The sequence below is a fragment of the Pipistrellus hanaki genome (assembly GCF_964339955.1).
Source record: "Pipistrellus hanaki genome assembly, chromosome: 14".
Classification (NCBI taxonomy): domain Eukaryota; kingdom Metazoa; phylum Chordata; class Mammalia; order Chiroptera; family Vespertilionidae; genus Pipistrellus; species Pipistrellus hanaki.
In genome coordinates this window covers 14,073,494-14,086,499 of record NC_140516.1, presented here as the reverse complement: position 1 = coordinate 14,086,499, position 13,006 = coordinate 14,073,494, and the positions used below count along the sequence as shown (strand labels likewise).

Sequence of the window (13,006 nt, the reverse complement as noted above, 5' to 3'; positions counted from 1 at the left end):
TAATTTGCATATCACTCTTTCATTAGGGTACATTTATAAGGATTTTAGAGAGCAACACTTAATGTAGGAAAATATGCATTGCTTATAATTATGAATTTTTATTTCTAACTTTAGTTTAATAATGGAAAGCCTATATATTTTAAATTCTTATGGTTGTACATTTATATAATAAATTTCTTAAGTATGGGTAGTAGCAAAGTTTTTTATACAATATTTTTATTTATGCATCATAATTATATAATTAAAAATTTCACCAATTGCAATTTAATGCGCTTCTAATCAGAAATTTGCACTGTGACAACTGACATATGCTAACTTATTTTTTCTACTGTGGTTTCCTTTCAGGTTTAATGAACTTGTAAAAAAATTCAAAGTCGAATATCATGCTGGTGGTTCTACCCAGAATTCAATGAAAGTGGCCCAGGTTAGTGAATTCTTTTTAAAGTTTTAAAGAAATGGATTCAAAATTATTCTAGACTTTTGGTCATTGCCTAATTGTTCCAATCTATATTTTGTTGCTATAGAATAGTTCTGTTAATTCTGAATTAGGATTTTAGCAGTCATTTTCCATCTAATCAACAAAAGTTTTTTTAATTAGTATTTCTTTAGTTATTGTAAGTTTGCACATCTTTAATGTGTTTATTGTTTATTTACATTTTTTCTTAACTGTCAAATTCTTTGACTTATTTTTTAAATGTTCATGTTACTGGTTTGTAGAAATTCCTTATTTGATAGCTTTTTATCCCTTAAATTGAAAGTATTAGTTGTACTTTAACTCTTCTAGTGGCTTTTACTGTGCTGAAGTGTTTAGTTTTTTTAAATATAGTTAAACTTTATGGCTTCTGCATATCATATAGTGCTTACAAAGGACATTTCTACTTAGTTAGCTCAGGTTAAAAGAAAAAGGATAATGTATTAGTTCGCTTAGGCTGCCATAATAAAATACCATGGACTGAATGGCATAAAGGAGAAATTTATATTCTTATAGTTCTAGAGGTTTAAGTCCAAGATCAAAGTTCCATCAGGGCTAGTTTTTGGAGAGGTCTCCTTCCTGCCTTGTAGATGGCTGCCTTCTTACTGTGTTTTTCCATGACCTTTCTTCTGTGCCCACATGGAGACAGACCTCTCTTGTGTTTCCTCCTCTTATGTAGACAACTGTCCTATGAATAAGGGCCCTACCTCTAGGACCTCATTTAACTTAATTATTGCCTGAAAGGCCCTATCTCCAAAGAATTCGCTGGTTTAGGGCTTCAACATATGAATTTCAGGGTGGGGACTCAACTCTGCCCATAACAGATATCTTTTTTATAGCCTCAGTCTATCAAAACACATTCTACTATCTCTTCAATTGTTTCTCTTTCTAGATCTGAAAATGCTCCTTTCTTGAGCATTTTCATCAATCTCTATCTTTCCAAAGTTTATTACTACATAATTAATATCATGACCTCATTGGATTTCTGGCTGATATTGTTCTCATTAATAAAATAATCATTGTTGCCGGGACCGGTTTGGCTCAGTGGCTAGAGCATCGGCCTGCGGACTGAAAGGTCCCGGGTTCGATTCCGGTCAAGGGCATGTACCTTGATTGCGGGCACATCCCCAGTGGGGGGTGTGCAAGAGGCAGCTGGTCGGTGTTTCTCTCTCATCGACGTTTCTAACTCTCTGTCCCTCTCAATTCCTTTCTGTGTAAAATCAATAAAATATATATTTTTAAAAATAATCATTGTCCAACTGTTATTATTTTACAATTTTTATAATACTTCATGTTCTTTGTAACAATGTACTCTAGTAATGCTTTATTTCTATCTTTAGCAAGGAAATAAATGGAATTCAAAGTTTTGAGTGGCTCATCTAATATTTTTACCTCATTAGTGATATTTTTGTAGTTGACCTAATTGCCAGCTAGCAGTCTTTCTTTTATATCATAGGGAGAGCATTTCATTTCAGATCAGCTCAGCCAATATGTACAAGAAATGTTCCTTTTTGTTTTTCCTTTTTCTCCCTTTATTCTGTGTCACTTATTAAATTTCTACTGTGTGCCAGGTAGTCTATTAGATGTTTTTGATGCAAAAGCTAATAATCTACTTGGCCCACACTGTTTAAGCTTTTATTGTAGTGAAAATGTATTTGGGGAGGGGGTGATGAGGTGGGGAGAGAAAATTATGAACTATTAAGTATAATATAATGTAGGAGCAACCCTCTTTATCTGTAGAAGACAAACAAACAAATTTATAAGAACCAGAATAAAAATATATTAGCAGTCACATAATATATATGTGATTTATTCAGTTTCTGGAAACTTGAAGGCAAAACTGTGTACCTTCCTAGGTACTCCTCCAATGTGATGTTCTATTCCTAGTTGAATCACAATAATTCCCATTTTTTCTCAGGATTTTTATCTCATGTCCTAGATTTTAGGAAGTTTTACATTTGAACTAGAAAAACAGAGATACCCTGAATAGCAGTGTTTCTCTATCCAACTTGTACCCCACTTCCCACTGTAAGACTGGCTTATCTGTCTGTTTCCCAAGATTTCCCCCCCCAAAGTTTTTGTGGAACCTTTCAGATTGTCATAAGCAGGAGGGTAATGTTAGATTTGTTCTAGGTTTTTTGCTTTAAAGGCAGAGCGGTTCTCTTCTTTTTCTTTTTTTTCTTCTGTTTTGTATATTAGCTATTAAAAGTTTTACTGCCCACCACATACCCATTAGGATAGTTTCTATCACATAAACATAAAACACCAAGGGTTGGCAAGGATGTAGGGAAATTGGGAACCTGTATACTGTTTGTGGGAATGAAAATTGTGTAGCCATATGGAAAACAGTGTGGGCATTTCTCAGACAGTTACAAACAGAATTACTGTCTGATCCAGGGATTCCACTTCTGAGTGTGTCATGGACTGAATGTTTGTGTCCACATATTGAAGCCCTAACACCCAATGTGATGGTATTTGGTATAGCCATAAAGGTTATGGCTAAAAGAGATCATGGGGGTCCCTTTATAAGAAGAGACACCACAAAGCTTGCTCTCTCTCTCTGTCTCTCCCTCTCCCCCTTTTCTTCCCTTCCTCTCTGCCACATGAGGATAGTGTTCTCACTAGGATCTGAACCAACTGCACCATGATCTTGGGGATTTCTCAACCTTCAGAACTGTTAGACATAAACCTTCTATTGCTTTAAGTGATCCAGGTTATGATATTTTGTTTTGGCAGCCTGAGCAGACTAAGACAGGCTACATACTCAAAATAATTAAAAGAAGCATTATTCACAATCCCCCGAAGTGCCCTTCATTGGATGAGTAAATAAACAAAATGCATGAGTGTATGTGTACATATACCCATATATGTATGTATACATATGTGTGTGTGTGTGTGTGTGTGTGTGTGTGTATATATATATATATGTATATATATATATATATATATATACACACACACAATGGAATATTATTCAGCCTTACAAAGGAAAAAAATTCTGACATACTACAAAAATATTTTTCAAACTGTGTGGTTATCCTAGTCATAAATTACATGTTGGCAATTATGAAGTTGGCTCATCAATCAGGTGGAAAGGAAAAGTACTCTCAAAATATTAGAAGGACTGAAAAGCTAAACAAGATGTTCAATTGAGGGCTAGATTGAAATAAATATCTTGAAGGCATTAATGCTAAGTGAAATAAGTTAGTCATGAATTACTTAGAGTAGTCAAATTCATAGAGCTGGAAAGTAGAATGGTGGTTACCAGGGGGTGGCAGGAAGGGGAAATGCAGAGTTACTGCCTAATAGGTAGAGTCTCAGTTTTACAAGATGAAAGCATTCTAGAAATGGATAGTAGTGATGGTTGTAAACAATGTGATTGTACTTAATGCCACTGTATTCGCATAATTAAACATGGTTAAAAAGGTAAATTTTGTGTTATGTCTGTTTTAGTACAATTAAAAATAAAAAATAGATTCTAGAAGTGCTTCAGCAGGGAATAGTATTAGCCTGATGCATTTATAGGTTTCATTTGCTTATTGAGCAATAAGCGAGGCAACATAACGAGAGTGTGGGCTTGATCTTGGGATACTGAGAGTCCATTAGAACTGAGTTTAAGTTCAGTCTTTGTCCACTTTACTGGCTGATCAATTTACTCAACTTTTTGGGGCCTTTCATATGTAAATATGGGGTTAAAAGCTTACCTCAGATGGATTATGTAAGGATTAATGAGATAATGAATGTTAAAAAAAATTACAGTACTTTCTTTTTTTTTATTGATTTTTTTTTTTTTTTTTAACAGAGAAAGGGAGAGAGATAGAGAGCTAGAAATGTCGATGAGAGAGAAACATCGATCAGCTGCCTCTTGCATATCCCCTACTGGGGATGTGCCTGCAACCAAGGTACATACCCTTGACCGGAATAGAACCTGAGACCTTTCAGTCCACAGACCGACGCTCTACCACTGAGCCAAACTGGCTTTGGCAAAAATTACACTACTTTCTAAAAGAAGTTTGGAAACCACTAAGGTTGAAGATACCCCTCCTTCCCCCTTCCCCCCCCCCCCCCCCCCCCCCCCGAGTTTACTTTAACAAAACTATATTTACCCATTCGGGGACAGTACGACCACCAGGTTTGTGGCTGTCATCCACTTAAAAATATTTATTTCAATTTAGCCCTCAATTGAACATCTTGTTTAGCTTTTCAGTCCTTCTAATATTTTGAGAGTACTTTTCCTTTCCATCTGATTGATGAGCCAACTTCATAATTGCCAAAATGTAATTTATGACTAGGATAACCACACAGTTTGAAAAATATTTTTTTAGAAGGAGAATTTCTCAGATTTTCATTGGCAGTCATTAATAGGAAGAACTGATTCCATTGTACGCAAAGCAGATTGTGCATCGTACATTGAGCATCTGCTATGTTTTAGTCATTGTGTTAGGTAATAACTGGTAACCTAAGCTGTCCTGTCTAAATTTTGAGTAAAATCTGAAAAAAAATATTTAGAACTTTAGAGGTAACAGTCCTAAAATAGCCTTGGTTGTTTCTAATGTGGTGAATGAATGAGGCCATTGAAATTGGCTTAAAGCTGTCTAAAAAGTCTGGGCAAATACAATAGGAAGGAGCTGACAGGGACAGCCCATCAGGGATGGTGCTGGGTTTTGTTAATGGTAGTATGTTTGATTGGATGGTTTGAGATCATTGTCTCCTTTTCTTATTCATTTGAATTATCCTTCACCCCAAAAAACAGCTAGATTACAGCTTTTAATTTTCTCTATTACTCTATCACATGTGTCAAACACAAGGCCCGCGGGCCAAATCCAGCCCGCCAGGCCTTGCAATGTGGCCCGCACCGCGCTGTCATCACTGCACTCCGCTGTCAGTTTATGACATTGTCAGTTTATGACTGTTCAGTAAACCATTCGGCCTGCGATTTAGGCTGGACTTTAGATTTTGGCCCCTTCTCTGTTTGAGTTCGACACCCCTACTCTAGATTATTGAAGAAGCAAATATTGGACAAAAATATTAGTTCAATAGAAGTATAGTAGTTGAGTGTTCTAAAATAGAATGAGATCCATAAGAAGATAAGAATTCAGTCATCATTCAAGTTTTCATATATCATTTAATTCTACAAATTTTGTTGCTTTATACCATGTGTAATATGTGTTTTCTGTAATATGTATTTTGAAAATATTACATTCTTATAGAAAGATAAGAAAAACTAACAGGATGGATTAAATTCATAGATTGTAAATGGGTAGCTTATAAGAATTAGGAAAAACTCACAGGATATTATAAGTATAGATAATAAATAAGCAGCTAGTTTGGGAAACAGGCAAACTTGACAAGATGTGTTAAATATTAATAGCAAGTAAGTTTGTAACCTTTAAGACTGCTAAAAATAGCATAAAGAAAAACTGTGTTGTAACAAACAGGATTATTATTCATAGATAGAACAGAATGGAAAGACCATGTCATGATCATGTACCACTGGGATGACAGTTATATCACCTTCAAATAGATCACTCATTAGTGACAGTATGTTCTAGTTCTGGCCCCACATGACCTGTACCCAGGAAAGGAAATTAAAACCATCACTATTCAGCTTGCTATTTTCAAAGTTTTAACATCCTTGCTTTTGAATGTCTCTCAGAAAGCAATGAGTACACTTCTTTGTTCCTAAGCACTAGTTATGTGCCCCCTTTTCTCATATTGTGACCCTATTTTCATAACCACACCATCTTTATCAGGAAAAGTTGATAAAGTAGAGAAGAGGCAGGACATTTGAACATTCAGGGAGTATGGTCCTTATAGTACTTGATTGCACCCTAAAGTATTAACTTACCCAGCTCTTTCCTTTGCTTCTTGCTATGTTTTAAGTTGGTAAATCTGTGATTTCATGTCTTAATTTGGGTAGTAGGCCCTTTCTGTCCTATGACCTCTAGGATAGTTTGCTTGCTTATGCACATGGAGGCTAACAGTGCTTCCAGGTAATCCCCCATACCACACCGGGATTAGATAGGTTTCTTCTTGTACAGTAGTTTAATAATAACTTACATGGTAGCTATGGAAAAATATGCAGAGACATTGAAAGGGAACATTATTTGAAAAAGTCATCATCTTTATGAAACATGAACTGAAAGTAACATGGAAAGTAAAGGTCAACACTTTACAATGCAGAGCCAATTCTTTCAGATCTTACCAACAGTCATACTTTGATATATTAAGTTATGTGGCAAAACATGTCAGCAAGAAACTGTTCCCATTAGCTTGTAGATATTTTGTTTTGTTAAATCGTGTTCTTGAAGATTTTAATGAAACCACAGGCAACATAAAATAAAATATTGTAGGTATCACATCCAAATATAATTCTGGACTTTTTTTTATCTGCATATTTGACAGAGTACAAATTTAAATTTTGGCAAATTCCATTCAGTGCAAACTTCTTAATGAAATAAAAGGCTATTATCTACTAAATATCCTGCACTCGTTGTATACCACAGTGTGGAAAGGGGGTGTGACCTGCTTACCTGCGATTTTGATGCTTTCCTAGTGAACGTTTTGGTCACTTTTCAATTTTACCAAAATTTATAGATGTACTTAATGTGATTTTTTTACTTTAAAGATATGGAGGGAGATGGCCTTCTTGGGCACCTGCCTAAACGATGGCTGTAGTTGTTGCTGGACTTAGATAAGATGTCAGCAGTAAAATATTTTTTAAACGTGAGACAAGGAGAATGTCTTTGTCTCTCCAGTAATACATAAAAGATGAAAATGGAGAAAAAGATTACAGTAAAACAAATTTGTATGCCATTTCTTCTAAAGTGTTGATGACATACATGCAACAAACAAATGACTCACTTTTGTGTGTAATATGATTGCTTTATAACTTAAGTGCGGGGAGAGGTCGTCACAAAAGGACAGTTAAGTTAAATAAGACTTTCTCAATTTCTTCACTAAAATTGTAACTTATTTGGAATCCAATTTTGACAGCACAAGTAGAAATTACTAAGGTGCTTTGGAGTGTTTTGAAATGATGTTTATTTTAGTGATGGATAGCATATATAATGAATCTATAAACATGATTGATAAAAAAATTGGATACCAAAGCAAGCATTTAGATTCAAGTTAGATGGTTATTTTGTAGAGCTAGAAACTAATTCTTATAGATCTAAATGCCAGCTGTTGCTAGTAAGTAAAATCCTAAGTAGTCTATGCTTAAATGCTTTAGTTGGAACAATACTTAGCTTGATGTCATCACATTTGGAGTAACAGCAAGAATGTAGACTTGATAAGAGCAGAGCTGTAAGTAAAAGTGAAATATACATTTAACTATATTGTTTTACCACACATAAAGGAAGGATGTCCTAATGGGTCTAGCCCTAATGGTAATACTTCAGAGAAATAGTATTGGAAAAGAAACACAAAGACTAAAAATATATTATTTCAAGGGACGAAAAGAAAAACGTTATTTTTTACTAAACATTGGTAATATCTGTTTAATCCAATTGTACATACTCTTTTTTTTTCAAAAATCTTACATTTATATAAAGATAAGAATGCACATATGGCCTATAAAATTTATTTATTTAATAAATTTTTATTTAGATTATTACAATTGTTTCTCCTTTGTCCCCCATATCTCCCTTCCACCCGGTTCCCACCCCACCCTCTGCCCTTACCTCTCCCCCTCTGTCCTCATCCATAGGTATACGATTTTTGTCCAGTCTCTTCCCACACACCTCACCCCTCTCCCCCCGAGAATTATCAATCCACTCCCTTTCTATGCCCTGATTCTATTATATTCACCAGTTTATTCTGTTCCTCAGATTTTTAATTCACTTGATTTTTAGATTCACTTATTGATAGATATGTATTTGTTGTCCATAATTTTTATCTTTACTTTTTTCTTCTTCCTCTTCTTAAAGAATACCTTTCAGTATTTCATATAATACTGGTTTGGCGGTGAAGAACTCCTTTAGCTTTTTCTTATCTGTGAATCTCTTTATCTGACCTTCCATTCTGAATGATAACTTTGCTGGGTAATCTTAATTGTAGGTTCTTGCTATTCATCACTTTGAATATTTCTTGCCACTCCCACCTGGCCTGCATAGTTTCTGTTGAGAAATCAGCTGACAACCGAATGGGTGCTCCCTTGTAGGTAATTAACTTTTTCTCTTGCTGCTTTTAATATTCTCTCTTTGTCTTTTGCCCTTGGCACTTAAATTATGATGTGTCTTGGTGTGGTCCTCTTTGGATTCCTTTTGTTTGGGGTTCTGTGTGCTTCCTGGACTTGTAAGTCTATTTCTTTCACCAGGTGGGGGAAGTTTTCTGTCATTTCAATAAGTATGTATTGGGTTTGATTGGGCTGTCACAATAGTAACACAGACAAATTCCTTAAGAAAGAGGAATTTGTTTTTTTACAGTTCTGGAGGCTAGCATCCCAAGATCAAGGTGTCAGTAGCTTTGGTTATTCTCTAAGTCCTCTCCCCTTGTTACTTCTTCACATTGTTTTTTCCTGTGCAGACCCCTCGTGTTGCTCTGTGTGTACTTAACTATTAACTAGAGGCCTGGTGCACAAAATTTGTACTTGGGGAAGGGGTCCCCTCAGCCCAACTTGCACCCTCTCCAATCCGGGACCCCTTGGGGGATGTCCAACTAGCATTCAGACATCTCTCTCTCACAGTCTGGGATCACTGGCTCCTAACCACTCACTTGCCTGCCTCCCTGATTGCCCGTAACCACTCTGCCTGCCTGCCTGATCACCCCTAACCACTCTGTCTGCCTACCTGATCACCCCTAACCACCTCTGCTTGCCTTTCTGATTGCCTTTAACTGCTTCTGCCTGCCTTCCTGATCGTCCCTAACCGCTCTCCTCTGCTGGCCTGATTGCCCCTAACTATCTCTGCCTTTGCCCCCTCCATCATGGCTTTGTCCAAAAGGACTTCCAGAAGACGTCCACTCTAATTAGCATATTACCCCTTTATTAGTATAGATAAGCATACCAGTCTAACTAGATTAGAACCCCCAAAAGGGCCTTATTTTAATTTAGTTACCTTTTTAGAGGCTCTCTATATAAATACAGTTGCATTCTGAAATTCTGGGTGTTAGTATTTCAACATGACTTTTGGGAGGGCACAAATCAGTCCATGGCTAATTATCTATTTAAATACTAGAGGCCTGGTGCATGAAATTCGACCACGGATAGGGTCCCTAGGCCTGGCCAGTGATCAGGTTCCCCGCCTCCTGGCCTCCTGCCTCCTCCTTCCCTCGCTCCCTCAACACCCTGCTGCTCCTGCTGGTCACCCTCCATGTTCTGCGCCAACCCCCCCGGGTGGTCAGTGCACATCACAGTGATCGATCGGTTCCCCAGTGGAACTCCCGAAGGGACAATTTGCATTTTAGCTTTTTATTATATAGGATTACATCTTTATTGTATGCCCATTAACAGATTTATAATTATTCTCTAATTTATAAAGTTTTTCCAGGAATAGAATTCATAGCTGACAGTTCTTTTCTTTTTAGCACTATAAGTATGTCATTTCACTGCCTGCTGACCTCCATGGTTCTACTGAGAAACCCGCCTTAAATCTCACTGAGGATCTTTTATATAGGACAAGTCGCTTCTGTCTTTCTATTTTTTAAGATTCCTTCCTTGTCTTTTGATGCTTTGGTCAAGAGTTGCTATGGATCTCTTTGAGTTTACTTTCCTTGCAGTTTATTCAGCTGCTTGGATGTGTAGGTTCATGTATTTCATGAAATTTGGCAAGTTATTGGCCATGTTATCTTCAAATACATTTTCTGCTCCTTTTTTTCTCTTCGTTCTGGGTTTCCATTAATACATATGTGGTCTGCTTGATTGTTGTTGGTTTTTTTGTTTGTTTTTGTTTTATGTTTCTGTGGAAAGAGTTTGGAGCTGCCTACTCCATAATTATTTATTATCTCTCATTATAGTGTGTATTTTTTGTCCGGTACATCTGTTCCTGGATTGACTTCCTAAGAAGTTGGGTACTGCATTAAGGCTAGTGTAGTGGGGCATATTCTTTTCTTTTCCTTTTGGCTTTTTCTTCTTTGGTTTTACTATTGATATTCTTAAACCTGGCCTACTTTTTGTTTGTTTTGTTGCCTCTTTGCAATCCTTATTTTATACTATTGTCTACACTCTCAGTCACTGGATCTTCACAATAGCCTATGAGGCGGACAGGATGATGTGGTCTCCATTTCAATGATGAGGATTCTCATTAAATAAGGTAGACAAAAATGCCAGTGAATGTAACTAAGCATAGTAGAATTAGAACGTAAGTGTTTTAATGGGAAACTTGTGATCTCTTACTGGATATTTTTCCCTTTCTTAGGGCACTTCAGGTTTGACTTGTCTATATGTTAGAAAGTTTGAGTTGTGTTTCACATACCCTCTCTACTTCTCACTGTCTGCTTTGATTTGGAAAGAATTGGAGGTTGTCATGGAGAATAAAGTATTCATCACTAGAAAAAGGTTCTGAGTAAACCAGCTCTTTCATGTGTTTAGGGACAGCAGTTTTCCTTGATGGTCAGATACCTTTTGGCTCCTTGGAGATTTATGCTTATTTTCTGGAAGCTTATGGCCAGCTGCATGTGGCATTCCTATACTGTTTTAAGTTATACAAGTTCATTTGTCTGCATGCTTCCTGTGAATTGATTCACTGATTTTTCTAGTGCTCGGCATTTCTTAAAATTTTTCATTTTGTATATGTTCTGGGCATTGGGTCAAATATTTCAAGTGTTCTAAGCCCTTTTTTTTAACTGTAATATAAGCTGGTCATCATTGGAATAAATTGTTTATTTTTCATGTCATAGCCCAAAATATTGAAGCTATATGGGTTTTTAGGACTTTTCTATTTAGTAATAAAAAGTAACCATTTTCCTATTACTTTACTAACTGCCATCTTTTTAAAGTACATTTTTGTCTCATTTAAAGCAAAGGTAATTTGGCTTAATACCATAAAACTCCTATAAGAAGACATAGGCAGTAAAATCTCAAGCATTTATCACAGCAGTATGTTTTCTGATTTATTTCCCCAGGCAAGGGAAACAAAAGAAAAAATAAATAAATGGGGCTACATTAAACTGAAAAGGTTTTTCACAGCAGAGGAAACTATGAACAAAATGAAAAGACAACTCACTGAATAGGAGAACATAATCGCCAATGGTACCCCTGATAAGGAGTTAATATCCAAAATGTATAATGAACTCATATAACACAATACAAAAACAAACAAAACAAACCAACAAAACAAAACAAAAACAAAAAACCCACACAAAACAGTCCAATTAAAAAATGGGCAAAGGATCTAAATACATGTTTCTCCAAAGAGGGCATACAGATGGTCAGTAGACATATTAAAAAATGCTCAGTGTCACTAATCATCAGAAAAATACAAATTAACACAACAATGAGATATCACCTTGCACCTATCAGAATGGTTATCATCAATAAATCAACAAACAAGTATTGGCAAGGATGCAGAGAAAAGGGAGCCCTTATGCACTGTTGGCGGGAGTGAGATTGGTGCAGACACTGTGGAAACAGCATGGAGATTCCTGAAGAAATTAAAAATGAACTGCCTTATGACCCAGCAGTTCTCCTTCTGAGTATGCATCTGAAAGAACCCAAACACTGATTTGAAAAAATGTAATGCATCCTATGTTCATTGCAGTGTTATTTAAAATAGTCAAGATGTGGAAGCAACCCAAGTACCCATCAATAGACAACTAGAGAATTTTAATAGTGGCTTTTGATTAAAGGTATATGCTCCAAAAATAGGGAAGAATCATTCTAATCCTGGTATTTCCACAACTTATTTTAAGAATCGGCGTTGATCCCAGCTGGTGTCTCAGTGGTTGAGGATCGACCTATGAGTTAGGAGGTGACAGTTGGATTCCCATTCAGGGCACATGCCCAGGTTGTGGGCTCATGTGGGGGGCATGCAGGAGGCAGCTGATCAATGATTCTTTCTCTTCATTGACGTTTCTCTCTCTCTCCCTCTCACTTCCTCTCTGAAATAAATAAAAATACATTAAAAAAAAAAGAATATGTGTTGAGGTGTTAAGTGTATGAAGATGACATACCATTGTTGTAAATATGAACATTTACTACAATAATATATTTCCTTAAATCAGATTGCTTTTCAGTTCTGTAACAATAGTATTTATTCATATTTATCGACAACTAGGGGTTTAAGTTTTATGTAACATCTGTCAAATTAAAAATTCTCTTAACTTAAATCAAATGAAGTGTTCATCAGGTAGATTAACATAATTAGTATAGGAAACTAATATTTGAGAAATTCCAGATATTTAAATATGTTAGGTAACCATAAAGTAATATCTTTGTGAAGCATTTATATAAATGTGTCATGTGCCTTAAATAATGAAAAATTTTAAAACTTTAAGTGTATAGACTAGTACTTCTTTAAATTATTTTAAATGGGTCATTTTCCCTTCTCAAAGCTTATAGATGTAATCCTACCCTGAGGAGAATTTTACTAAATG

General features: G+C 35.9%; 1 protein-coding gene across 2 annotated transcripts in view; it reads left to right on the top strand.

Annotated features, from left to right (window-relative positions):
- Positions 1–13,006, top strand: part of ADK (adenosine kinase) — a 430,010-nt gene that overhangs the window by 131,387 nt on the left and 285,617 nt on the right. For both annotated transcript variants that reach the window (XM_084904889.1, XM_084904890.1), the window contains exon 4: positions 346–424. In XM_084904889.1, coding sequence (XP_084761015.1) covers positions 346–424 — 79 coding nt within the window. The remainder of the gene's footprint in view (positions 1–345; positions 425–13,006) is intronic.